Below are 26,228 nucleotides of genomic sequence, written 5' to 3'. Positions count from 1 at the left end.
ACCATCTCCCCATTTCCTGCTCAACAGGGACGTCAAACCCGACAACATCCTGCTGGATGAGCAAGGTGAGCCGAGGCTGTGTGAGGCTGGACGTGGGGGGCGTGCGCCTCGCCCATGGGATGCATCTCCAGCCCTTGGGACACTTCTCTGCTCGCAGGGCACGCGCATCTCACCGACTTCAACATCGCCACCATCATAAAGGACGGGGAGCGGGCCACTGCACTGGCTGGGACCAAGCCGTACATGGGTGAGCCGAGGCCGCTGGCCCACTACTGGGCGTGCTGTGTCGGACCCAGGCCAGCGGGGAGGGGGCCTCGTGTCACTTCCCTGAAGGCGCAGGACGGTGTGGGACGGGAGCAGGCTGCTAAGCATAGCCGGTTTGATCCCACAGCCCACACCAGGGGGAGGAGGGGCCCCCAGGCAATTAGTGGGGGAGGGGGCCTGGGGCCTGTGGGTGCGGGATACTCAGCTGCCTCTCCCTTCCTGGAAAGCTCCGGAGATCTTCCAGTCCTTCGTCAGTGGTGGGAGCGGCTATTCCTTCGAGGTGGACTGGTGGTCAGTGGGGGTGCTGGCCTATGAGCTGCTGCGTGGATGGGTAAGGAGCTGGCCCCGGACCCTGAGCTGGCTGTGTCCCCCAGGGGTGGCCCGAGTGCCCAGGGAAGGAAGAGGCTGCCCCCCGCCATGGGTGCTCAGGGACAGCTGCACGCTCCGTGGATGCACACTCTCAGTGAAGCGTCTGTGTGGAGAGAGACTGAGCAGGGGCAGGAGGGAAGCCCCCGAGGGTCCCCTGGGGCCGTGGGCAGGCCAGACACCTGTCAGCAGGTCGGCCTTCTTGGGACTCTCCTGTGGGAGTCATCCTGGTGGCCATCCCCTCATGGGGGCCTCCGAAGCCCCGCACCCTGAGCCACGCCGCCGGCCCCCACCCTGAGGAAGGCAGCCCCTCCTGGCCTCAGGGCCCACCCACCCAGGCCCAGACCTTCTTGGGGGTGACTTGCTGCCTTCCTGGCCCCGGGCTCCCCCTGGGAGCTGTGCCTGCTCTGGGCATGGGGGTGAGGCACCTGGTGTAGCGCTGCCCCCCCCCCCCCCAGAGGCCCTACGACATCCACTCCAGCAACGCCGTGGAGTCCCTGGTGCAGCTGTTCAGCACGGCGAGCGTGCAGTACGTGCCCACCTGGTCCAAGGAGATGGTAGGCCTGCTGCGGAAGGTGAGCCCCTCCCGTGGGAGGAAGGCCGCGGGTCCTGCGGTCGTGGGTCTGCATCCCCCCCACCCAGGCCCACAGCCCATCCAGCCTCAGGCTCTTTGCCATCTGGCGGTAGCTCGGCCGCTCGGAGCACTGGTTGTAAGCTGAAGCCCACGCGCCCGTTGGCTCACCTAATCCCCATGATGATCACCCCATTTCACAGATGCCCAAACTGAGGCACAGGTCACCATGTCAGGCGTGTTGGGGGAAGGGCACGTGTGGGCTGGGAGCCTCCTCTACGCCGTCCGGTCAGAGATGAACTGGCCGCAGCTCCAGGAGCACCCAGAGAAGACCCCAGAGCCCCCTGCACCTCCCACGGCCTGAGGGTGTGGCTGGGGCAGCCCAGGGGACCGCAGCCTGGCAGGGACCGGGCCGGGTGTTGCTATCAGAGCGTCTCCACCTGGGGTGTGGGTCTGGGCTGGCCCCACCGCTCTCCACTCAGGGAGCCCCACTTGGAGCACACCTGTGCCTCCGGGCTCAGGACCGGGCGTGGGAGAGCTTGCTGGACACACAAGGCTCAGCTGGCTCTCGGCTCCTGGCCCACGGGGCCCTCCTCCGTGTGCCCTCACCCCTGCTGGAGACCTTCGCCCCTGGAATGATAGCCAAGCAGCCGGAGGCCTCTCCCGGGCCCCAGGGGGCTCTCCACCCAGTCTCCGCTGACAGTTCTGCCCACACCTGCCCAGGTGGTTCCTGCAGTGGGGCCTTGACCCCCAGAGACCCAAACAGGGAGCGGGGACCATCCATGCGCCAAGCCTCATGCCTTGGGGAAGCCTCAGATAGGATCTACCGCCTTTTCTCTAAGAGGAAGGACAGCATGTGGGGGGACACTCAGTCTCCGTGACACAGGGCGCCCTGGGGCTCCCTAGGGGCTGTGCCCAGGTCCTTGTGGCCCTCCCTGCAGCGAGGCCGGCCGAGGCTGCCGCCTGCTGGTGAATCACAGTAGAATGTCCCTGGGGATCCCACATGCCCTCTGCTGGCCTTGGGCTCCAGGGGCTTGGCCAGGTTGTCCCCTTGGCCACACTACTGCACTGACCTGAGGTGGGTGCCCCCTTTCCTTGCCTGACCCTTGAGATCCTTATAGTGAGACCTCCCTGGGGTACCCTGGCCCCAGGTCAGGCGGCCAGCTCTGTGCACCAGGATCGTGCTGGGCCTGGGCACCGTCTGATGTGGGCCCTGTTCCAGCTCCTCACTGTGGACCCCAAGCACCGAGTGTCCAGCCTGCAGGACATGCAGGCAGCCCCGTCACTGGCCGGCGTGCTGTGGCAGGACCTGAGTGAGAAGAAGGTGGCGCCGGGCTTCGTGCCCAATGTAAGCCTGGCAGGCGATGGGCAGCGGCTCCGGGCAGGCGTGAGCCCACCGGCAGACAGGGCTCAGCTTCCTGTCCCCCCCACAGAAAGGCCGCCTTCACTGCGACCCCACCTTCGAGCTGGAGGAGATGATCCTGGAGTCCAGGCCTTTGCACAAGAAGAAGAAGCGGCTGGCCAAGAACAGGTCGCGGGACAGCAGCAGGGACAGCTCGCAGTCGGTGAGTGACAGGCCTGGCACGGGGCCCTCCCTGCCTTACCCCGACCTGAGCCCTGCTCGTCCTTCCCCCATGCAGGTGACCTCCCTCCTGTTCCGGGCTGTGGTGCTCGGGCTGGGGACGCATCAGGCCCAGCTCTGCTCTCGGGTCTCCCACACTCTCCCTGGGTGCGTCTCCTCTTACAGGGACACACTAACCCCGGATGACCCTCTCCTAACTGACTCTGTCACATTCCAGGGAGCTGCAGGGTAGGATGTCACTCTGGGAGGGACACAGTGTAACCCACAGCAACCCCTCTCCTGCCCCAGGAGGTGGGGGCACTTCTGGGGAGCTCCGGCTGTGAGCATGGGATCAACCCTGCACCTGTGCCCCGGGTACAGCTGGTACTCAGAAGCACCTGGAGGTACAGGTGTGGATGGCAGGGGTCACGGTGGTGACCCTGTAAGCCACTGGTGGCCCCCTCCTGCCCCTGGACCCGTCTGAGCCGGCAGAGGCCCCCAGCCCAGGGTCACCTCCTCGCACCTGCTCCCCGGCACAGGGTCAGGCGGGAGGTGAGTGTCACCCCCCCCCCCGGCAGGGCTGCAGGTTTGTGGGCATCCCTGGGGTGCCTGGATCCTGGGGAGCAGTGGGGCCTGGCTGCTGGTGGCGGCCCCTGGTGTGCGGGGCTGGAATTGCAGGTGTGGCCCCCCCCATTTCCAGGTGGGGCTGATTTGGTGTGGTTGTGGGGTGAGGACTGTGAGCCCCTCCGCGGAAGCAGGCGAGCCACGCCCCTTTGTCCTGCCGGGATTGCTAAGAGTCATGTGCGTGTCCTGAGGCAAGGGCCTCGTCAGAGAGGTTGCAAGCATTCTGTTCCGGGGGTTTTCTCCTCTTTGCGGGAGGTGTCGTTCGCGGAGGCGTTGGACTTGATGGAGCGCGGCGTGTCCACCTCTGCTGTCTCGTTCCCGCTGCTGGCGTCTCTCCCAAGAGACCGCCGCCTGACTGAAGGCCATGAAGATTCGTTTCTGCCTTTTCTTCTAAGTGTTGTGTAGTTTTACGTCTGGGGTCCGCTTTGGTGCATTTTTACGGATAGCATCAGGTTGGGGTCCAGGGTCGAAATTTTGCACGTGGATGCACTCTTTTAAGTGCTGTTTTTTGAAAAGACCTTTCTTTTCCCTTTGAATGCCTTGGCGTCTTTTTCAAACATTAATCCACCAAAAGTAAGGGTTTATTTATGGACTTGCGATCCTACCCCATTGATCTGTCCATCTTCCTCGTGCCAGCCCCGCACTGGCCTGATGACTGTAACTGTAGTACGCTTCGAGATCAGGAACCGTGAGTCCTGCACTTTGTTCTCTTTCAAGATTGCTCGACTGCTTTGGGTCCCTTGCATTTTCGGTGAATTGCAGGAGGTTTGGGAAGTGTATCTGAGCTGCTCCACGGGTCTGTTTTTGGCTAGAAGTGGAGCCTGGTTGCAGGCTCCGTGGGTCACAGCTGGGGTGTCAGTGCTCATTAAGGCCCCAGAGACGTCTGCCTGGAGACGGGGATTCATCCGAAAGGTTTATTCAGGAAATAGGCCCCGGGGGGTGGATGTCAAAGTCCCGTGGGCAGCGGCTTCAGCCTGACCCTGCAGGGACCCTGGCATGTCGGCCACACTTCGAGGATGCTGGCTTTCATCTCCCAGCCCCCACGGCCATTCCCAGCCCCCACGGCCATCAGCTACGGGGCAGGAGGGACATGCATTTCTGCGGCCTTCCCACCGTGTGCGTGTTGGCCAGGGACCGAATGGCGCAAGTGTGGGCATTGGAAGGACAGCGCCCAGAGCAGGATGGACACACAGACACAGCACAAAGCCTCCTGCCGATGCACGTGACACAACTGTGGAAGGGGGTGCTCTGTGCACCCCGTGGTGCGTGCAGCCCACCTCGGTACCACCTGCTCCCACCGTGCCCTGGATAGTTCTGGAACCAGCCTCAGGCCCAAGATGAGCACGGTTAGCAGGATGGACCACAGCCCTGGCCGCTCCCGTCCTCCATGTACCTCTTGTATGGTGTCCATGAGGTACCCTCGTGTACCTCTCCTCTGGGGGTCTGTGTGTCAGTTGCTCCCCTCCTGGCGTGACACGGACCCTAGCCCGAGAGCTCAGAGCCCTGGTTGAATCGTTTCTCAGGCGGGAGTGTGTGCACTTGTCCATGTATTATCAGCAGGAGGTCAGGCAAGGCTGACACATTCTTGGTACAGAAGCCCTGTCCCTGATGGTGGAGCGGTCACCCGGCCAGGGTGGTGGCTCCTCTGGGGAGGCCAAGGTGGCAGGGCAGCAACTGGGGAGGACAGAGTTGCACATGCCGAGCGCTGGCCTCCAGTCTTCAGTGGGCACTGACCACTGGTGTGAGGAGCTTCTGGGCTGGGGGCGCCCGGAGCCCACTCAGGGCCGGGCGCAGTTCACCCGATCCCCCCACCGTGGACGCGTGTGGACAAGGACATCTGGAGGACGTGCCACTTCCTGCCCCCCCATCTAGTTACCGTCACCACCAGCATGGCGCAGTTCCGCGAACGTCCGACGAGTGAGCGCTGGCTCCATCGTGACAAGGCCGGGAGGGTAAGCCGGCCTTGGGCCAAGACCACGGAAGTGCCACGGTCCACCTCGGGTGACTGCAGTTCGGTCCTCGTCCTTCCTGTGGGGGGGGCACAGAGAGGACGCCTCCGTCAACCCGGAGGCCACGAGCCACACCCCGGAGCTCTGCGTAACCGTGCAGCGAGGACCCTGCCTCCGGCTCAGCCGCTGCGCCTGGAGCTGCCACGGGGTTACGCGTGCTGTGGCCCCCGCCGCCTGCCACGAGCCAGGGGCCAGGCCTGACAAGGGGGCGGGAAGAGAGCGGGGAGCAGCGTGCCTGTGCGCTGAATGTTCGAACGCAAAGGTACAGACTTAAAGTCGTGGACTGCCGTTCCACCGCCGACGCGCACTTGTGATTTATCGGGACCAGGCTGCTTTGTCGGGGCAGGGAGCAGGACCTACTCCTTTTCCACCACAGAAGCTGCTCCCCACGGGCACGGCCGCGAGGGCTCTGCCGGATGCCATGAGTGCACCTTGTTCATGCCCTCAGCGGCGGGGGGCGACAGCCACGGGGTGGGGCTGGGGTGAGGTGGGCGTGGCCACGGGGGGGGCTCGGTGAGGTGGGCGTGGCCAGGGGGGGGCTCGGTGAGGTGGGCGTGGCCAGGGTGGGGCTCGGTGGGTGGGCGTGGCCACGGGTGGGGCTCGGTGAGGTGGGCGTGGCCAGGTGTCCTAGCGGACCCTGCATCCAACCGACCTCCGAAGGCCGGCGTTCCCCCTTCCCCAGGTGTGCTCAGGGGTGCGCTCGGGAAATGATTGGGATTTCCCATCAAGGTGGCTGATGACAGCCTTCTGCTCTTGTACCTTGATCTCACTATGCCCATGTGCGAGCGCGTGCGTGCCTGTGTCTGAGCCCTCGCTGTCCACCTCTCCGACCCCCAGGGACACTGTGACCCGTCGCACATCACTAGATCCTGGGGCTGGAGGTGACCTGCTTGTCACTGCAGACTCACTGCCGTGACCCTGGTTACTCCCACCTGGTTAGGTCCGGCTAAGTTAGGTCCAGGCTTCTGCCGTTCCCACATGCCATCGTCACCATGGAGCTCAGTTCTAGAAAACGGGCAGCGCTGAGCTGCTCCATGGTGTCGTGACCCTCACCAGCTCATTCCTTAGCACCTTGCCGAAAGGAATGTCCTTTGGGGCCTCCAGGAGAACATGGTCATCTGAAGGGTCCTTGGTTCTTGACTCGAGTCTGTTGGCCCATTCTAGCTGCCCACTTCTCTTGAGACTGAGTCCCCCTCAGCACTGGCCCCAGGCTCTTCAAGGCCATCATGTCTTCCAAGGTCCCGGGAGCTGCCCTGCAGCTTGTTAGACCCCACTCCAGGGGTCTTGCCAGGGAATGAGCTCCCTGGTCATGGGAGGATGCCTCATGCGACCACATAGCCCACACCCGCCCTCCCACAGCCCTCCAGGTGCTCACCCAGGCTGTCCTCCCGCAGCAGGGAGCGCCGTTCTGACCTTAGCGGGTCCCACACTGGCTGTGCTGCTGGTGACCAGGACCATTCAGAGGCCGGGAGGGCAGGTGGCAGCAGATCCGGGGAAGCTGCTCTGTGCCACCTGCAGGAGCCTGGAGAGGTGCTGCTCTCCTCCTGTGGCAGGGGGGCCTCTTGCAGGTTGAAAGGTGCAGGCGCATCGCGGGGCTGATGTGCCCACCCGTGTCCACTCAGAGCCCCTCCCAGGTTCCGGGGTCCAGCTCCCTCCTTCCCACAGCCTTGGCTTTGGTGCAGGGAGGGGAGGGAGTGAAGCCAGGTGTGGTTTCTGGCCAAGTTTCGTCCTGCAGACACTGTGTCCGTGTCAGCACCCACCCTGAGGCAGGAGCTTCCAACCTGGGCATCCTTTGGTCACTGGCTAAGGGTCACCCAGGAGATGCAAGGCCCCAGATGTTCTGGCTGCCCGGGCAGTTCCTCCAGCAGCCTGAAAGCAGGTCTCCAAAGAAAGCCCCAGGGGCAGGCCACAGGAGGACAGGTGGGGAGGGAGGCAAGCTCAGGAAGCCCCTGAGGGGATCCGAGGGAGCCTCAGAGCCACACTACACTCATCGGTATGTTTTTCTGACTAATAGGAGAATGACTACCTTCAGGACTGCCTTGACGCCATCCAGCAAGACTTTGTGATTTTTAACAGAGAAAAGTGAGTGAGTGTTGGGGGTGGGCAGCGGTGGGCAGGGAGGAGGTTGAGGCTCTCTGGGCCACACAGGTCGTGAGCCCCAGCAGCCATGAGGCATCAGGGGGCCTGGGAAGCGGACGCCCACCCTCTTGGGGCATCAGGGCAGGAGCCCTGGGGGCAGAGGGTGGGAGGCCCCAGCTCAGGCTTGTGCTCCTTGGGAACTTCCAGTTCTAAATGGGGGCCTAACGGCCAGAATCTCCTGGGGAGACCCTCGGTGCTCTGCCCAGACGGGCCGATGACTCGCAGTCCTGCAGAGTCACATGAACTGCTACCTTCATGCATTCCATAAACCTTTTCTGAGTGCCAGGGACTCTGGGGCAGGAAGATAAGACAAGCCACAAATTGCTAACACACCTGCTGCAGGGGAGGGAGGAAGCCTAGCACAGTGGGCCCAGGAGAGGAGTGGCAAGGTGAGGCACGGAGGGCTTCCTGGAGGAGGCAGCTGTGAGCTCTGTCCTGCCTCAGTGACCAGGACGATGTGTGGGCACTGGTTTAAGGCACTGGCTTCCATCCTGGAGGTCAGAGGCCTGAGTAAGAACAGACTCAGTCAAGCTCTCTGCAAAGCTTTGTTCCAAAATTGCTGACCCACAGGAATGCACTTAAACTAGATGTCCTCAGCTCCTGGCTCACCAGCCCCACTGCTCGAGCCCTGAGGCCTCAATGGTCATACAGGGCGCTGCTGGGCTGGGCATTTCTTTCAGCTCCCCATGGCGCCTGCAGGGACACGAGGTCCAGCCGTGTTCCCGGGGCACCTATTCCGCGAGCCCTCAGACAAGTTGGGGACCAGCCAGAAGCGTCCTGGGGCTGCTGGTGAGGCTGCAGAGAGCCCCTCCTTGTGTTTCCCCACCAGGCTGAAGAAGAGCCAGGACCCCGTGAGCGAGCCCCTGCCCGCCCCCGAGGCCGGGGATGCTGTGGAGGACCAGGAGGGGGCGCGCCCCGCGCTGCCCACGTGCGGCTCCATCTGCCCCTCCCGCCTCACCGAGAGTTAACGCCAGTTGCTTTGGAGACTCGGTCTGCCAGCCGGACAGGACAGGCGGCAGGGAGAGGCCCCGCGTGGACGTTCCCAGCCAAGCAGCCCAGTTCCTCCCAGCACAGACCCGGCCGGTGGCCCCGCTGCACCCTGGCCCTGATTTCCCTGGGACGGGCTGCCTGCCCACTGGCTCTCGGCGGCATAGGGCAACAGGTGGCTGTCAGTGTGGCCGAGGGCTGGGCAAGGAGGCTGGGTGCCCCCCTCCCTAGCGGCTCCGTTCCCGGCAATTGTGGCAGGAGGCCCGGGGCCTCTCCTGGTGGCCCCCTGACCCGCTCCCGGCAGCCACAGAGGTCCCGGCACCCCCAGCTGTACATATGGGCGCCAGCCCTGCTGTGGGCAGGCGGACACCGTATGCGGCCTCCCCGCGGCCACTCAGGCTTATGTGTCCAGGGCGGGGGAGGTGAAGAGTGTTTTTATAGAGATACTTCTGCCGTGTTTCTGTAGATTTCTCACCTCTGAGCATCACGACGTAAGAGCTGCTGGGTGTCCGTGTTGTGTGTGTTGCGTGCCCGCAGCTGTGGGGTGCAGAGGCCTGTCCGTGGGCCAGGCAGCTCCCACAGTCCCATGGCTGCAGTGGGGGTGCCCTGGATGGGGTGGGGCGGAGGCCGGGCCTGCCGCAGAACCAGAACCAGCACCGCAGGTCCTGTGAGAAGCTGGCTGGACCGGGCGGAGGAGGCAGGCTCCCTGCCCCACTTGCTGAGGGCCAGGCAGTGAGAAACGCAACCCCAAGTGCTCATGTGGGGACTCAGGGCTCCGGTCACCAGCGGGAAACCAGGGTCCAGAGGTGTGCGGCTGCATGATGCCCTGCGGGGTGGCAGGGGGGAACCAACCCCCAGAGGAGGTTCTAGGTGGAGATCTGGTGATGTTGGAGATTGGAGCAGGGAAAGAGGTTTAGGGTTTTGCAAAAATATGTAAATCTTGGGCGCCTAGGTGGCTCAATTGGTTAAGCGCCCAACTCTTGATGTCAGCTCAGGTCTTGAGTTCAAGCCTGTTTCCTGCGTTGGCGGCAAGGATGTGGGTGTGGCCTGGCTCCGTGATCATCTGTCTCACCAGGACCTGGACACGGGCCCCAGCGGAGCCCCAGAAACCTGGCTGTGATGTCACACTGACCCAACAGATCTGGGCCAGCAGGAACATGGGGACCACCAGGTTGGACCTTCTCCAGGGGCTGCCCTGGACCATGGCAGCTTCACCAGAAGCCTGGATTCAAGGGTGGAGCTGTTCATGTCCCCCCAGAGGTCACAGCTGGTCACCACTGGGAATGGACGTCGGCACAGGTGCTGGAGTGCCTGGCAGTGCGAGGTGTGGGGGACCATCCCTGACCTGTCCAGCTCTTCTGCCCAGTGACCATGCACACCCTGCTCCCAGGACGAAGACACCCTCTGGGAACATCCTATGAAGCAGGAGAGGCCAGCCCAGCCCAGCAGCTCCTCCTCCTGGGTCAGAACCCTGGCGGGGGGGCGGGGGGCGGGCACAGGCCTCAGGCCAGGGCCACACTCCTGGCCCATCTGGTCGGAATGTGGGTGCAGGTCCTCCAGCCCTACCCTCTCCCTCGGAGCGCCTGGCCGTGGGTCATGCCAGCATCCCTCTGTCTGGCTGCATCTGGCCAGCAGGCCTGGATTCGGGCACGGTTCCCAGGCCCCCTTCCTTGAGATGAAGCACCAGCCCTGCCCCTCCCCTGCCCAGAGGCGGAGCAGAGCTGTCCCCAGGGGTGGCCAGCTGTGCAGCCAGCAGGAATGTCCCCGAGGGTCCTGCGCATAAGCCGCTGGTGGGAAGATGAAGTCAGGGCCACACACCAGAAGCTTCTCACCCGGACGCCTTTAATTGACCCGATTCCCTGGGGGCCTGGGGCGTAGGCCGCCGTTGGGGCTGCGGGGGGGCATGCAGGTTGCCGGCTATAGTTGTCCCAACGCACAAAACCGCTGCTCTAACCAACTACTGCAATGCACACTTAGTAAAAGGACAGCATCTCAGCTAAAGGATCCTAAGACTCCCCTGGAGACAGGCAACTATGTGGGCCAAGTTTGGTCCTTGGCAACGTGTACAAACAAGGCCACCCTTCGCCAAGTTCCCGATGGGTCCCTGAAGCCTCGTGGGTGCTCCCCCCACACCAAGTAGACAGGGAGAGGAGCCGGCGGGAGGCCCGGGGCTTTGCGGGGCGGTGATCCACAACAGGGAGAAGGGAGCAAAGGCCCAGAACCTGCAGCCTGGCCCATTGCCCGTGCATGTATGAGGCCCCGGGCGGCAGCCCTGCCTTCGTGCGGCACCTGGCCGTCCTTCAGGACCACCACCTCCAGCCTCCTCAACCTGGCAGTGAAACCCCCCTCTCCTTGCACGGGCTCCTCCCACAAGACCTGGGACCCCAAAAGGGGAGTTTCTGGGGGGGAAGGTGAGGCTAAGCACCTTTCAGGTAAGTTCAGCAAAGGGAGAGCTAAGTGAGGTGAGCGGCCGCCACCAGCCGCTGCCCTGTGGGAGAGCACCAACCCGCTGGGCCCCAAGGGGTTGTCTAGGACAGCGACGTGATGTTGGAACGTCCGCCGGGGGGGGCCATGATCTTCTGAGCCGTGCGTCGGGCAACGTGGTCATCAGCCTGAGACCCTGCGGAGAAGGCGGGTGTGAGGGCGGGGCGCGGGTGCACTGGCTGCAGCTGTGACCACGGCGGGGGCCACTGCATCCCCAAGCACCCACACCGTGGACAGCCCGGTGCAGGGAGGAGGCGACCCAGCTGATGCTCCCACGTTGAGGCCGGGGTGCCCAGGAAGTGCGGCGGGGGCCAGGCCTGCTCATCCCGCCTGTGGGTCTCAGCCCCGTGGCCGGAGAAGGCTGCCCCTAGCTTTTAAGACGTCCCTGGCTTTCTAGGGGGACCTGCCCAGGCCCTGTGTGTCTAGGAGGTGAGCAGGGACTGTCACCCAAGAGGGCGGTCAGGCCAGGACATCAGGGGCAGGAAGAGGGAGGGTCTGGCTCTGGTTTGCAGGGAGGACCTGGGGCCCAGGGCCTCTGCAGGAACCCGCCACACAGCGTGCCAGGACCTTGACCACAGGCCCAAGCAGTGGCCAGCACACCGGGCCACCTGAGCCCTCCAAAGCATCCTCATATGTCCCCATGGGCTCACCAACCCCTTCCTTATGTGCCTCACATGCAACTCTGAGGCTGGAGGGGCTGGACCCCACGTGGCACTCGGGTCCCACAGAGGCATCCCATGCTCACCCCTGGGCTCAGAGTGACAGCCCTCTCCTCAGCATGGCTGGTGCAAGGTGGGGGATCACTGCGGCCACTCTGGGGCAGACGCCAGGGCAGGACGGGATTTCCCCATGGGTCCACACCCGGGGCCTGGGCCCCAGGAGGGCGGGCGGAAGCATGTTCTGCCCCCAGTCCCCACCTTGCCCAGTCTGCGGGTGGTTGTGGATGGAGTCTGAAGCCTTGCTGAGCTCGCCCACCAAAAAGCTGAGCCCTGGTACCTGTGACCCCAGGGGTCCTCCTGCCCCTGAGGATGCCCCAGCAGAGCCCCACCCCCCTGGCCCTGCTCCACTCACCAGACAGGCTGAACCCCGACCGGTGCAGGTTGCGCACGGGTGGGACCGAGATCTTCCCTGGGCAGGACGCACGGGCCTGGGCACTGCCCCCCGGCTTGGCAGGCACCATCACCTCATGCACGGGCCCATCGTAGAGGCCTCGGGGCACGCCGTGGATCTCCGCCAGCTGCAGGGCCGAGGGGCCTGGGCGTGAGGGGGGCTGAGCCTGCTCCACTCCATGGGCCCCCCCTCGGTCGGGCTCCAGAACCCAGTACTCCCTGCGTCCACCGCACACTTGCATGCACACGTCTCCAGGCTCACACACGTGCACACAGCTCCTGCCCCCGAGGCTGGGTGGCAGTGCCCTAGGCTGGAGGACACCACTCAGACGGGCAGCCCTGAGCAGGTGGCCTCTTCCGGGAATGGAAAACCAGCCCCGACAGCCCCTGCCTCCTCAGGACCCATGGTTCTGTAGCCCCAGAAGAGCCCCCACTCCAGCCCCGAGGAGGCCCTGGGTCTCCCTGAAAATGGCCCCAAGGCCAGAGACCTTTCCCAGCAGCCACCACAATAGACAAAGGGGCCATGGACCGAAGCAAAACCGCCCTGTATGCTTGTGTTTCCTGTGGGCACCTCCCTTGGGATTCGTGTCTAGACTCATGACGGTGGCCAGCCCTTGGGGGGTCACCACGGGGTGGCGGCTCGCACCACCGAGCAGCAAGTGTGGGGCTTCAGTCCCAAGGATTTGGGTCTGAGTCCACACTCCCCCAATCACCCTGGGTGAGGGCCTGGGAGCCTTCCACCTCTCCATTCGTAGGTGGTATGTGGTGCCCCAGGCCCCCCACCCCACCGAGCTGGAGGGCTGGGGATGCCTGGCCCTCTGGCCTGGACTCTACAGCTCGGCCGGTGGGGCCGCCTTCTCAAGGTCCCTCCGGGGGGAGCAGCTGCGAGGCCCTCACAACCTGAGACCCCCATGTCTTTGCGAGTTAGACCCCTGACCTGACCCTCCTTGCTCCAGATTCAGACAACATCCTTCTACAAAACTGGGTAAAGCAGACCTGTGTGTACCGTGCGTGTGTATATGTGCGTGCGTGAGTCCCCAACACATGCCGTGCATGTGTGTGTGCATGAGCCACTAATACGTGCCTTGGGGGGGCTAGGCAGACAGACGCCTGGGGCACCCGACAGATGCAGTGGGTAGCTCAGCAGAGGGAAAAGTACTCACAGCTTCTAAGCTCATGAAAGCTGTTGCGGAAACTGCGTGTCCCTGCGTATTTATTCACGTGCACGTCCGTGCATGGGGATGCACACGAGGAGCCCGGGCTGCCTCTACTGCAGTCTGTAGTTCTCCTGGGGCGGTGGCCCCTACTGATGTTTGTAACAAAGCCACCACTAAGAGCCCACCCGCCGCGCGGGCCCTGCTGCCCCCAACGCCCAGCGGGCAGGGCCGACCTCGATGAGCCCCGCAGACTCGCAGCACTCCACGCCTCCCGTGCCGAGCTCAGGCCTTACCCGGTTGCGCGCCTTTATCCGCTTATAGACGAAGTCGGGGAACGTCTTCCGGGGGATGAAGCGGCCAGCCCCGGGGGTGACGAACAGGTTCCCGTCCTCCAGCACAACCCTGCCCTGACTTATGACCACCGTGGGGGCTCCTCGGCACTCAAGGCCTTCAAAAATGTTGTACTCCACATTCTGCGGAGACAGGGGGAGGGTCTGGCACCCAGCACTGTGGTCCCGGTACCCCTCAGCGCACTGCGGGCCAACCAGCATCCTCGGAGGCCGGTACGCCCGCTTTAGGACCTCTGACAAGAACCGGTCACCTCGGCAGGGCCGGAGTTCAGAAGGAACTGGGGAGGAGGGGCAGGTGCAGGGTGCTCATCCTGAGGGCTGCCTGGCCTGGCCCTGACCTGGACCCTGACCTGGACCTGGACCCAGACCCTGGTCCCGGACCTGCACCCGGACCCTGACCTGTACCCAGACCCTGACACTGACCCGGACCCAGACCCTGACCCGGACCCTGACCTAGGGACCAGGCTTCTCTTACCAGGTTGTGGCTCTTGGCAGAAACAATTTTTGTGGCCTTGGGGTTCCAAATAACCAGGTCAGCATCGGAGCCCACAGCCACTCGCCCCTTCCTTGGGTACACATTGAAGATTTTGGCTGCGTTTGTACTGGTCACAGCCACATACTCGTTCTCATCCATCTTCCCTGAGGCCTGGGAAGCAAGACAGCCAAGTTGGGGCGGGGGTTGGGGGGGTGGGGGGGTCTAGGCTCCAGGCTTGTGTGTGGACAGGGGCCCCCATCCCCTAGGCAGTGAGCGGCGTCAGGATTGTGCGCCCAGGGTGCCACTGCCTGCGAACTCACAGGTCCCTCTCAGGCTGCACACGAACACAGTGCTCACTGTGTGAGTCAGTCAATGTGAGGTTTCGACGATGTCTGTGTCCCCTGAAGGACCAGACAGCCCCTCCCCACCAGGTGGCCAGGTGGCCTGGGGAAGCAGGGTGGTGAAAGAGGCCTGGGGTCAGTGTTGGAGTTTGGGGGTGCAGGCAGTCTGAGGAAATCTCAGGCATTTTGGGGAGACTAGCAGCGCAGAGTATAATTCCATAGGAGACAGGGACCCCACTCTCCCAGATGCTTTCTGCGGGTGACATGAATCTGGGGGAGGGCCTGGCTGCCTCACAGCGCTGGGGGTCTCCTCCAGGGGGATAAGAACCGCTTGTCCGGGGAGTCCTGGATGGCAGGGCTGGGGGCGGCAACACCCCGGGGAGCCCACACTCCCTGCACATGGAGTGCTTAGTGGTCAGTGGCCTCCCTTTCTGACAAGCCTGCGGCCCCCACTCTACTCACCACACACTTCTCCCAGACCACAGACATGCGCTCCTCAATGCCGTTCGTGCCCTCGGGGATGAGTGTGAAGTTGTCTTTGCCGACGGCCTTCTGGGCAGTGGTGAAGGTGCAGTGGGCGCTGCCGGTCACCTGGAGGTCCCCACTGGGAAAAGTCGGGGTCAGGGGAGCCCAAGGTGGCCTGATTTTCCTGAGCCAGCAAAGGCTGCTGTCGGCTCTGTCCCCCTCCCTGGCCAGCACAGCCCACAGGTGCTGGAGGGTGCCCGGGAGGGCTGGGCAGAGCTGCTGCCCCTGTGTAGGGCACAGGAGGGCCAGGGCAGACCAGTGTGGGGCCTCGGCCCAGGAGGTCCTGGCCCAGTGTTTGTGCAGAAGCCAGAGCTGTCAGCGGATTGAAGCCACAGGGGGCGGGAGGGGAGGTGCGCGGGGGGTGTGTGTGGAGCTGGCGGGCCGCACCGGGGCCACCCTGGAGCAGGCCCCTCCCTACCTGGACAACAGGGAGGTGAGGTGGTCTGCAGTGCTGGGGTCCGGGTTGATGGGGGGCGATGTGACGAAGGCCGCGGCCTTTGCCCAGTTCTTGCTCCAATAGTGCGAGCCATTGGTCCCCAGACTGGCAGTGATGGGTTCCCCGAACACGACCACCCCTGCAGTGAGACCCGTGAGAGGCACCGCAGCCGGCCTGCATGCCCCCCAGGACCCGGGTGGGGTGGGGAGCCTGGCACTATGCTGGTGATACCCCCCAACTGTCCCTCAGTTTCCCGACATGGATGGCTTCTCCCGCGGGGTCCTCTCCAAACCCACTCCCCCACACCGCCTGCTGGGGGATCAGGCCTGCTGGGGAAGCAGCCAGGCGACGGCTGCAGCAAGACATGATCAGCTGGGCCTGCCCCTGCCTGTCCCTGCGGACCCCAGTTCTTCTCTGTACCCCTGTCTCCTCCAGGTGCGAGGTGCTCTATGGGCAGACCCTGACCCAGCGAACAGTGAAGTGGGGCTCCCAGGGGTGCCACGTTCCATCACACACAGAATCAGGGGCTCCGCATCACCCACACACACGCCACTGCACACAGACACAGCACACGTGTGCCCAGTTCTGTCGCTTCCGGGCAAACGGGGCCAACAGGCGTCTCTCCAACAGGAGACGGGGCCCCACCTGTAGAGGGACTGCCCCCACCGACGGGCTACAGCCCTGAGACCCCCCCCGCACCAGGCCAGGCAGGGCAGCCCCTGCTTCTCGGGTCTGTCTGCTCTGAGCCTCAGGGTAGCCAGCTGAGCGCCCGGCCCGGAGACGTGACCCCTGACCCCCAGAGAGCTCCCCCTACAAGTGTGTGGGGGCCAGGGTCTGGTACTCACCCCTGCGCTTGGCTTGGGCAACCACGTCGGCGGCACCCTTGCTCATCACTTTGGTGACGTACAGGGGGCAGTTGGCCTGCTTGGCGACAGTGACAGCGCGGTACACAGCCTCGGCCTCCACCTGGGGACGGGGGTGCTCAGACCGGGCCAGGGCCCTGGGGCCTCCTCCTGACCATCACCCACGGATCCTGGGCCCAGAGAGGGCACCATGCATGACTGAGGACCCCACCTGTGGCTCAGTGCCCAGGATCTGGGTTGACCCAAGTAGTACCCAGAGCCCGTCCTCACCGCCTTCTTGGTCTTTGGTAACGGCCTTGGGCCACCAGTGGTCACGGGGGGACATGAGCCCAGTAGGGGGAGGGCCCGTTGATTCACCCCTCCCAGAGGGGAACAAGCGCATCACAGCCCTGCCCTGCCATGGGGTCAGGGTCTGCCCCTGTGCAGAGGCAGTCTGGGGTGCAGTCCGGGCTGGGGTGGCTCTCAGCAGGCAAACTCCTACCTCCTCGGGGCGGCTGAGCACGTGGCCCTCAGGGCCAGTGATGCCGAGGTCCAGCAACCGCTTCTGCTCCTAAATAAACCAACAGGACAACACACTCCAGCCCAGGTGCAGCCAGAGCCCTGCAGAGCCCCAGTCTGGGTGTGATGCCCAGGAGACCCCACCCCTGAGATGAGCCCTGGCCCCCACATCTCACATGAGCTCCGCCCCCCAAGATGAGCCCTACCCCAAACTCTCACGTGAGTTCTGCTCCTGAGATGAGCCCTGCCCTCCACATCTCATGTGAGCCCCGATCCCCAATCTCTCGTGTTAGCCTTGACCCGGAGATTAGCCCTGCCCCCTGACTCTCACATGAGCCCTGCACCCTTAAACTGAGCTCTGGGCCCCCAGGCCCCCCAGAATCACCAACTGCAGAGAACTCAGAATGGAGGAGGAGAGTGAGTCTGGAGAGGAGTGACCCCAGATCCCTAAATTACAGATGAGGTACCGGGCTTGGTGAGGGCACCCTGCCTGCCATACTGGCTTCCGCCAGTGAGGACACCCCCAGGGGTGTGCTGGGGGCTCTGCAGTTGGGGTGGACAGACTGCATCTTCCCCAAGCTTGCCCTTGAAGATCTGTACCTCAGTGGCCTCTTGCATAAACAAAGATGTGGACGCCAAGCTTCACCGTGAAGAACGCGGAAGAAGCAAAATGCCATGGACCCAATAACCAGACTCCCCAGCATTGGTGGGGTGTCTCCCAGGCACGTTCTGCCCACCCACCTGTGTACTGAGCTGGACCCGCAACATTCTCCTAACCATGCCGCCAGGCCTGGCCTTGGACCAGAGAGGCACGTGCAGCACTCAATGCCCTCATGGAGGGGCAGGTGGACAAGTTACCTGGGAACCCCATGTGCCCCTCCCCAGGTGTCACCACCTTTGAGCTTGGGATGGGGCTGAGCCCGACCCGCCAAGAAGCTTCTCTGTGGGTCTGGAATGCCAGGGAGGTGTGCTGCTGCATGTGGCCCTGTGAGGAGCCCCCAAACCTCCCAGGTACCCCGCAGCCCCTGCACCTGGGGGCGCCTACCCCACAGCCCAGGGCCCAAAGGGCAGGCATGCGACCAGCACCTGTGCTCAGTGGTCAGAAGGAACACAGGTCCAGCTTGGGGGGGCCTCAATCCACAGGGGCAGAAGGCACTGGGAAGCCCCATCTCAGCCCCCCAAAAGCAACATTTTGGTTCTGGGGAACTTCTCCTAAGTGTGCTGATCATGGAAAAATCTGCTATGGCCAAAAGCCCCCAAGGCTCCCCCAACTCCCTGCTTGCTTGACCTCTGATTTTGGGCAACCTACTCACCAGAATATATTCACTATTCCCCACCCCCTGGGGTTTGTGGGATGAAGTGCTCACATCTGAGTGTCTAGGAGCCACCCCTGCCCCTCACCGACACCCGCCCAGCCTGCAGGCCGCCCGCCTGGCACCTCCTCCACGATGTCCCCGTTCTCTGCATGCACTTGCGCCAGGGCACCCAGGTCCCGGATGATGCTGAAGATCTCGTACATCTGGGAAGAGAGCACACAAGGTGTGTGGGGCTGCATCCATCCTGCCGGCAGCCTGAAGCACCTGCTGTGCCCTCCTCTCAACACCTGCCCTCACCTGGCCGTCTGTGCACTGGCACCTGTCCTTGTACGCCATGAAGACCAGGAAGGAGTTCACACCTGGAGGAGAGGCAAAGAGAAGTCGGATGCTCGGCTGTTGTCGGTCAGATACCCAGGAGCCTCGACTGCTCCCGGACCTCCTCCCACGGGTGCCTGGTCCTAACTAACGCATCAACTCCGCTATGAAACTCTAATGCGGTTTCAGCTTCAGGACTTTTGACTGAAAGAAATTAAGCCTTGTTTATCGACTGGCTTGTTGCAGCACAGGCAGCATAGAGAACTGGGGGTTTGAAAGCATTCTGCTCCTAAAACAGCCTTCAAGGTCTAAGATGTGCAGCCCTTGTCCTTCACCCGGGGCAGGAGACAAGGGGCCTGGGGCAGCTAAGGACAATTACAGGACGCATCTCTCAGATGCAGAGGTGGATGACCTCCTCATCTGGATCCTCTGGAAGTAGAACAGACCTTCAGTATGTCCCACTTCTCCCCAACTCCCAACCACACCCCCTACCCCGGGGTTAGACGGATGCAGAGTCCAGCCTGGCCAGGGGCCCCAGGGAAGCTCCCCTTCAAGCTAGGGAAGCCCAGGCCCCCAGGCCAGCCTTAGGAGATGCCCTTACCTTTGTCCTTGACTAGGGCCTCCAACTCCTCCCGGATGCTCTCGTGCCAACGAGGGATGTCCACGTGCAGGGAGTAGTCACAGCAGGCCCCGCCGTCTGCACGCTCCCGCCACTGCTCATAGGCCGCCAGGAGGCTCACGCCCGTGTCAGGGAACACATGGTCCACTGTGGGGGGCAGTGCAGTCAGCTGAGCCCCCACTCTGGTCACTGGGAACCACCCTGGCCTCCAGGGGAGACGGGTTTCATGTTCCCGAGAGACCAGAAAGTGCATCGGGGGAGCAGTGGAGAGGCCACGGGTCCCTTACGCAGGGCTGGTGCCACCATAAACCTGCCCATCGGCCCCACATCCCCCAGCCTTTCTCTGAGCAGAGAGAGAGGGGCCAGATTCGAGCCCCCCCCCCCCAGTCCCTGATGGACACATTCACCCCAAGGAGCACCGGTGGCAGTTAAGGTGTCTTAACCTCCCACACAGGTGTCTACCGGAGTGAGGCGCACCCGGAGGGCTCGAGGAGGGCAGGGTGGGGCAGCGCAGGTGCTGGCGCCGTCCATGGTGCTGAACCTGGCCAGCCTGCGCGGAGCAGCGGGGTGGGGTTAGTTTCCAGGGCTGGTCTCCCTTGCTTGCGCCTCACGGACTACACACACCTCCAACAGTGCCCCCCACCCCTGGGGAGACCAGGAGTGCATGTCCGCTGTGCTGTCACTCCCCTCACCCAGCCTCAGGTCCGAGGTCCAAACACTGCTCACGGCCTCTCCTGGGCGCAGGGAAAGAACTCAGAGGAGGGGTGGCCAACAAGAAAGCACACCCACCCAAAGGTTACTGGCCCACACTGTGCCTTCCTCCAGTACACCCCTCATGGAGGCCCCTCTGCTTCCCACTGCTCAGATCTCATGCCCAGGGCCCCGTAGGAGTGTGTGCCACCCCACCCTGCGGTCCCTCTGCAGCTCCAGCCTGGGGCTGGCAGGCTGAGGAAGACACATGGCTCGACAGAGGCCAGTCTTGCGCCTGCAGCAACTGTCCATCCTCACGGGGACACCTCACGGCTTGTCTGATGCCTCGGCATGGGCACGAGCAGGTGACAAGCACGAGGGTGTCCTGGCCAGACTTGGCCACCAGTGACGAACATGAGCTGTGGCCAAAAATGGCCACTCTCCTTAGTCAAACTAAAAAATGGATCATTGTTGGCTTTTTTTTTTTTTTTTTTGCCTGGTGGTTGAGTAATGGCTAAATACCACTTGCGAAGTAGCCCAGAGTCTGGTGGCAGCAGGGACAGAAGGCACTGTGCGCCAGCCACAGCGGAGCAACTCGTGTGCACAGCCCACCCTCACAGCCTTCTAGGGAGGGTCTTCCTCCTCCTCCTCCTCAGGTTAGCAGAGTGTGACTTCTAAAAGTTAGCTGAGTTACCTGCAGCCAAACAGCGAGAACACGGTGCAGCCAGCGTTCAACGAGATGTGAGAGGCCAGGGGTTAACCAGAGCAGAGATGCCTGTACTCACACTGCAGAGCTGATGGCGTTCAAGGCCACCAGAGGAGGGGCTGGGTCTCGTCCTAGCTCTGACCTTACCACCATCAAGTCCACCACAGGCAAGCCAATGCACCTCGCAAGCTGTTACGTGGGGCTTGTCTGCCGAGCTCGCATGGCATACGAGCTGCTGCCCAGCACAGAGCCAGCACTAAACAAAGGGCGAGCATCTCTGCCATTCTTTTCCTAAAAACACAGCCTCCTTCTTGACACGGGCAGGGACTTCGTGCAAACCAAGCTTCAGAGGCGCAGGGCTCAGGAGCAAATGTATCTGTTTCAGACAACACGACCCCCTCCGTGTGCACAAGGCATTTCAGTTTTGAAAACCTAGTCCCTGGCCAGCTGCCAGCTTCCCAGGAAATAATAAATTCCTGGGCATACATCCATTTGCTCCCGTGGAAACCCCAGCAGCATTCCAGAGCTGGCCAAGGCAAGATGACTCACAATGCGAATAGGGAAAACAAAAGAGTATGCAAGGATTTCCTAGATTGAAAGGTAATAAAGGGAAACAGACCCCTAAAAATGCCCCATTGTAAGGCTCTTCCCCCAACACATAAGCTTGGCCAGTAGAGCAAGGCGTGGGATGGGTGCCCCGCACACCGGGAGACACTCACAGATCATGGTGGTCCCTCCCGCTAGGGCGGCCTTGGTCCCCTGGCAGAAGTCGTCTGCAGGGGTCATGCCCAGGACGGGCATCTGCAGCCTGGTGTGGACGTCAACACCGCCTGGCAGGACCAGCAGGCCATGCGCATCGATGGTTTTGATGCCCCCAGGGACAATGAGGTTTTCTCCAATTTGTCTGAAAGCAACACAGATTTCACTGGTTATTAAGAGCCTGGATCAGAACACAAACGGTGAGGCAGGGAAGCATCTGTTTGGGCCGCTGGAGGAAAAGGGCAGCACAGTCAAGACTTTGTCAGCCAGGCCCCTGGAGACTGTGAGAGAGCACGACACCCTGCCAGGGGCTCGAGACGGTCACACAGAGGATCGGACCTGGGTCCGCCTGACTGCTCTTGTCAGGCCAACGTTGGCTTTCCACGTGCTGTTCTACTGACTGGTGGCTGGAGCGTGAGCAGACACGAGCAGAGAAGCTAACAGGTGCGGTCAGTAAGTATTTATTGAGCACCTGCTGTGAGCCCCGAATCGTCCTAAAGCTGTGATAACACAAATGAATGTCCTGCTTCCCAAGACCTTGCCACTAACTGGTGAGATCTCTCATGACTCAAGGCCTGGGCTTGAGCTGGGTTTTGGAAAAGGAAAAAAAAAGAAAGAAAGTTAGGTGGAATTCACCCAAAAGTAAACTTGTGGATAATCTGTGATCAGTGTGTACACATGTGCTCTGTGAAGATATCCGAGGCAGAAACTCACTTTATCAAACCATCTTCCACATACAGATCAGCATAGAAGGACTGGTCATCATTGACGATCTTCCCACCTTTGATCAAAAGGCGGTCGCTCTATTGGAAACAAACGGAAGATGGGTAAGTTTTCCCCAAACCCAGTTCCTCAGCATCGTCCCTGTAACTGCTTACCCTGGGATTATGCCTGAACCCCCCGGTCACGATGCGTATACACAGAGGTGGACACAGAAGCCTGCGCTGTCTTCCACCCCCCAAGGATGGAGCAGAGGTGCCTGGCGGGAGCGCGGCTCGATGGCGGCTCCCACAGGCCCCGAGCAGGTCCCACACCCGCAGGGCAGGTAGGGCCCACGGTGTGGCCTCGCCAAAGGCACAGCACCCCGCGGGGGCCAATGTGGGTGAAGGCGTAGCAACGATATGCATTACATTTAAATAGTTATCACCTAATTCACAGAGCTCAGGCTGAGATCAGAGGGGGACAAAGTTCCAGCCAGGATCCCACCCTGGGTGGGAGGGGCCTGGAGGGCCGGCCCCCTCGTCAGCCCACACAGAGGCAGCTTCTGGACGGCGGGTGGGCTCCGGTTCATACCAGAATGGTGCGGCCTATCGTGGTGCCAAACGTGGGGTTTGAGCAGTGCCCCAGCAGGCAGGGTCCCTACCCCGCGGGGGAATGCCTCCCAGCGCAGGGAGACAGACAAGGATGAGAAATTGCACAAGGCCATTGCAGACTGTGACAGACCAAGAACACAAAGAGGCTGATGTCACAGCGTGATGGGAGAGGAGGCTGGGCTGCTTCAGGGACAGAGAAGGGCCTACTGGAGTGTCTAGCTGGACATGAAGTGGCCAAGGACAGTGTTCCAGGCCAGGGGACAGCCCCTGCAAAGGCCCTGAGGCAGGAACAAGCTTGAGTTGATACCGGACACGAGAGGAAATGGGCCAGAACCTTCTGAGGGGAGGGGAGAGGGGCCAAGAGCCTGGTGCAGGTGGGACATGCTGGGCTTGGGGTGTCAGTGGGCCCCACTGGGGGGGCCTGAAGCAGGGGTTTGACCATGGTCTGGTGGATCACACTGGCTCTGTGTAAAAAGTAGAATGTGCTGTTCGAGAATGGAACCAGGGCCGTAGCCTGCTGCCATCTGAGCCTGCACAGTGAGATGGGGGGCCTCAGGCCAGAACCCTGGGGCCGAGCAGAGATGGGGCCTGGGAGGCTGGGAGTCAGGCAGGCAGGAGCTGCTGATGGAGAGGCTGTGGGGGTGAAGGGCCAGGAAGACATTGGGGTGACCACAGGTCGTGGTGCTGCCTGGAGGTATCCCAGATGGGTGACCAAAGTGCCAGCAAGCAAGGCCAGCTGTTGGTGGGTCACCCCCACAGCACAGAGCTGTGGCACCAGGTGGGGGTTGATCTAGGGCTTGGCAGCCATAAATCACTTCTAGGAACCTCACCAAACGGTGGAGAAGGAGCGGAGAGGGGTAGAAAGTGGAGTCATGCATAGAACATTGCACGGTTGTCAGGGGTGATGGTCTGACCTCAGGGGAGAATTATGGGCAGAGACATGGAAAATGAGCAGAGACGCAGAGTGCTACGCTGTGGACAGGAACCCAGCTCTGCGGCCGTTTTTCTGTCACTCAGTTTGAGCCTCAGCACTCCCTCTGACCTGTCCAGGCAGGTGGACCTCACAAGGAGGTCTGGCCCCTTGCCTGGGGCTTCCAAGTGTCCACCCAGAGGCCAGGCCGGGGCTCCTCACACACCATCAGCCTGATGCCACGGGAGCCAAGCTGTGCAGTGTGCTTAGCAAGAACGCACGAGATGGCTGCAGCGACACACAGCCCACTACGTGGGAGCCTTACTGCGTTATCCTCCGCTCTTGATACCTGTCCACTGTGTGGACCGTGTTCTCAGGATTCTAGTCACTAGAAAAACCACCACCCACCGTCTACACAACAGCTAACAAAATGCCACAGGCCAAAGGCAGCCCCCAGTGGACCGACTCATTCTCAGATAAACTCAAGGAAACCCAGGAAGGGGAAGGCTTTGGGCAGAAGAGACTTGTGGTCTGCATGTTCCCCACTGTCCCCCAGTTAGGAAGATATGCGTGTCCCCCACTGTCCCCCAGTTAGGAAGAGGCCTGTGGCCACTACACTTCTACACTGCTCCGCTTTCAGGCACCTGAGCTCAGACTTTGGAAACTGTCCTGGGTTTGGAACCAAGAGGGAAGTGCAGCCGAGATGCAGTGCTGTGCTCATCAGACCAGGCTGCAAGTTCCCCTAAACCAGATGCCTTGGGTCTGTCCCACCCGCCCCCAAACCTGTGCTGGCCGCTTGGCAGGCTTCCCACATCGTCTGGACCCTGCGCCAGTCTGGAGGCAGGAACCCCTCCTGAACGGGAAGGAAGGGGTCTTTCTTCCCTGAGCATCTCTCAGGAAGTGAACCCGGCAACCCCACCACCCTCCGGCTGAGGTCAACTCCAGAGTCCGGTCTTAGCCCCGCCGGCGCCCCCTGCCCCCGTCCAGCTGGCGCCCGGGCGCCTCCCTCCCTCCCTCCCTCTGCCTGGCTACTGGAAGGGGCGGCTTTGTTTCCCGGCAGCGCGGGACGGACAGTCTGACCTCCCGCATCCGTGCATGTGGTTGTTGGGGGGGAGGGGTCTCTCCTTCCGAGGTCTGGGGCTGCCAGAGTACCCGCTCAGCCGCGACCAGTGAGCGCTCGCCTCCCCTGGGGTCTCCGAGCCCGGGCTCAGTAGAGGGGTTCGGGCCTCCAGGGGCTCTGGGCTGAGTCGCTTTGTCTCGGACAAAGAGCTCCTAGCACGGCGGACGCGCGGTCCGGAGCTAGCCAGCGGCGCCGCGCGGGGAACAGCATCCGCGCCCCGAGGCCTGTACGGCGGTGCCAACAAAAGGCCGCGTCCGCCCACCAACCCCCGGGCAGAGCGCCGAGACCAAGTTCGCCCGCCTCGGCGTCCGTCCACCGCGGGGAGGGAGGCACTTCTGCGCTCTGCGGAGCAGGCCTCTCCCGGCCCCGCGTCCTCCACAGGCGCAGAGGAGGTCCCGGGATGGCGGCATGGCCTGGGACCTGTGCGTCCGGCTCGGGAAAAGGGTCCGGGGAGGCGCTCGCGGAAAACCCGGCCGCCGGCGGCGCTGGAAGAAGCCCGGCGGGAAGCGCCAGCGGCGGGACAGAAGCACGCACCGGGGCTAGACCGGGAGGGCAGAGCGCTAGGAGCGGAGCCGGGACAGTCCACCCGGGGCGGTGGGCAGGGGGCGTGGGGTGAAGGGGGGCCGGGTGCAGGGCTCACCGTGATCCGGGGGATGCTCTTCTTGCCCTGGAAGGACATCCTGCTCCTCCGGCCGGCGCGGTCGCCTCGCTCGGCCCGCGCGGCCTAGCTCAAGCGGAGCTGGGCTGGGGGTCCCGGGCGGAGGCGCGCAGAGCCCGGGCGCGTACGTGGGGGCGCAGAGCGTCCGAGTGCGAGCACGCCAGGCCGCACGGCTCCCGTTCCGAGCCCCGCCCCCGGGCCCGCCCCGCCCCCGGCCCGCCACCGCTCCTTTGCATTCAAGCCCCGCCCCAGCCGTGCTCAGGACCCACCCGCTGCGCGGCCCCCGACCCCTGCGGTGGCCACCGGCCGGGTCTCTGTGCCCCAGGCCCCACGCGGACCCGCGGACGCATGCTGCGTGGGGAGTGGGAGAGGTCTGCGACAGGTCCTGGCCCCTGTGTGTGCGGAGTTTGCATCCCCGGAAGGAGGGTGGAGAGGTCCCGCAGTCCTGCGAGGCCCCTCCCTCGACCCTGCCCCGCGGACCACCGCCAGCTCCCTGGTGACCCGAAGCCCCCAAGGCCGCGGGGACTAAGCCTAGTCGCAAGTCCAGGCCCAGGCGCTGAGGAAGCCGGACTCCCTCCAGGAGGTGCCTCTGGCCAAAGCCTGGCTCCTTAGCATCTATGGCCGGGGCCTGGATCGGAACGCAGGGCGGTGTACTGGCTCTGGGACCCGGCGGTGGACACACCACCTCAAGGCTGCTCTCCGGCGGCCGCGCGGAGCTCGGGGACAGGGGGAAAAGTTGGGGAGACACAGAGATAGAAAGGGATAGCGAGAGGAAGAGACAGCTGCCCAGAGCCCCTGACGGACCAGAGAACCAGAACCAAGGCAGAAGAGGCCGAAAGCGCGGGCTGGGGCTGAGGCGCTGCGCAGGACAGCTTAGTCCCAGGCACAGACGCGTTCAGTCAGGGAGAGGGAGGCCCCTCCCCATCCCTCGGGCCCCCTCGCAGAGCCTGGGGATTTGGGAAGAGGACCAGCCCCTGGCCCACGCCCCGGTGGCCTCTGCCCTGCGGCTACTACCTGCTGGGGGCCGCGGCCCTGGTTCACGCCGGGCGGCTCTCCCAGACTT

General features: G+C 63.1%; 2 protein-coding genes across 5 annotated transcripts in view; one reads left to right on the top strand and one right to left on the bottom strand.

Moving 5' to 3' along the window:
* STK32C (serine/threonine kinase 32C) overlaps nucleotides 1-9,041 on the top strand; it is a 71,786-nt gene extending 62,745 nt beyond the window's left edge. For 2 of the 3 annotated variants that reach the window (XM_027596714.2, XM_027596717.2), the window contains 8 exons: nucleotides 28-65; nucleotides 158-247; nucleotides 492-595; nucleotides 1,089-1,205; nucleotides 2,424-2,549; nucleotides 2,635-2,766; nucleotides 7,410-7,477; nucleotides 8,364-9,041. In XM_027596714.2, the coding sequence (XP_027452515.1) occupies nucleotides 28-65; nucleotides 158-247; nucleotides 492-595; nucleotides 1,089-1,205; nucleotides 2,424-2,549; nucleotides 2,635-2,766; nucleotides 7,410-7,477; nucleotides 8,364-8,502 (814 nt within the window). In that variant the 3' untranslated portion in view covers nucleotides 8,503-9,041. The remainder of the gene's footprint in view (nucleotides 1-27; nucleotides 66-157; nucleotides 248-491; nucleotides 596-1,088; nucleotides 1,206-2,423; nucleotides 2,550-2,634; nucleotides 2,767-7,409; nucleotides 7,478-8,363) is intronic. The other variant, XM_027596716.2, reaches the window with a different exon arrangement.
* Nucleotides 9,042-10,334: 1,293 nt separating this feature from the next.
* Nucleotides 10,335-25,326, bottom strand: DPYSL4 (dihydropyrimidinase like 4). 2 transcript variants are annotated; one of them, XM_027596144.1, is made up of 14 exons: nucleotides 25,148-25,326; nucleotides 21,879-21,967; nucleotides 21,125-21,309; nucleotides 18,992-19,156; nucleotides 18,373-18,434; nucleotides 18,198-18,278; nucleotides 16,743-16,811; nucleotides 16,244-16,364; nucleotides 15,381-15,537; nucleotides 14,900-15,041; nucleotides 14,097-14,267; nucleotides 13,565-13,744; nucleotides 12,077-12,242; nucleotides 10,335-11,141 (listed from the first exon to the last, which is right to left on the bottom strand). In XM_027596144.1, exons 1-14 carry the CDS (start codon nucleotides 25,184-25,186, stop codon nucleotides 11,050-11,052), a joined length of 1,719 nt encoding a protein of 572 aa, XP_027451945.1. In that variant the 5' UTR covers nucleotides 25,187-25,326; the 3' UTR covers nucleotides 10,335-11,049. The 2 variants fall into 2 exon arrangements, with proteins under 2 accessions (XP_027451945.1, XP_027451946.1); XM_027596145.1 differs by lacking the exon at nucleotides 12,077-12,242.
* Between the last annotated feature and the right edge of the window lie 902 nt (nucleotides 25,327-26,228).

Source organism: Zalophus californianus, chromosome 15, assembly GCF_009762305.2.
Source record: "Zalophus californianus isolate mZalCal1 chromosome 15, mZalCal1.pri.v2, whole genome shotgun sequence".
NCBI lineage: Eukaryota > Metazoa > Chordata > Mammalia > Carnivora > Otariidae > Zalophus > Zalophus californianus.
Note: the sequence above shows the minus strand (reverse complement) of the source record. Positions and strands in the feature narration are given on the sequence as shown.

What these genes read in the sequence shown, in the direction of transcription:
- DPYSL4 (XM_027596144.1), bottom strand. Translation starts at nt 25,186, where the DNA reads ATGTCCTTCCAGGGCAAGAAGAGCATCCCCCGGATCACG. An exon ending in GCCAGTGCACAGACGGCCAG is followed by an intron (nt 18,279 to 18,372) that starts GTGAGGGCAGGT and finishes CTCTCTTCCCAG; the next exon opens with ATGTACGAGATCTTCAGCAT. An exon ending in GTCGGGGTTCAGCCTGTCTG is followed by an intron (nt 11,142 to 12,076) that starts GTGAGTGGAGCA and finishes CCTTCTCCGCAG; the next exon opens with GGTCTCAGGCTGATGACCAC.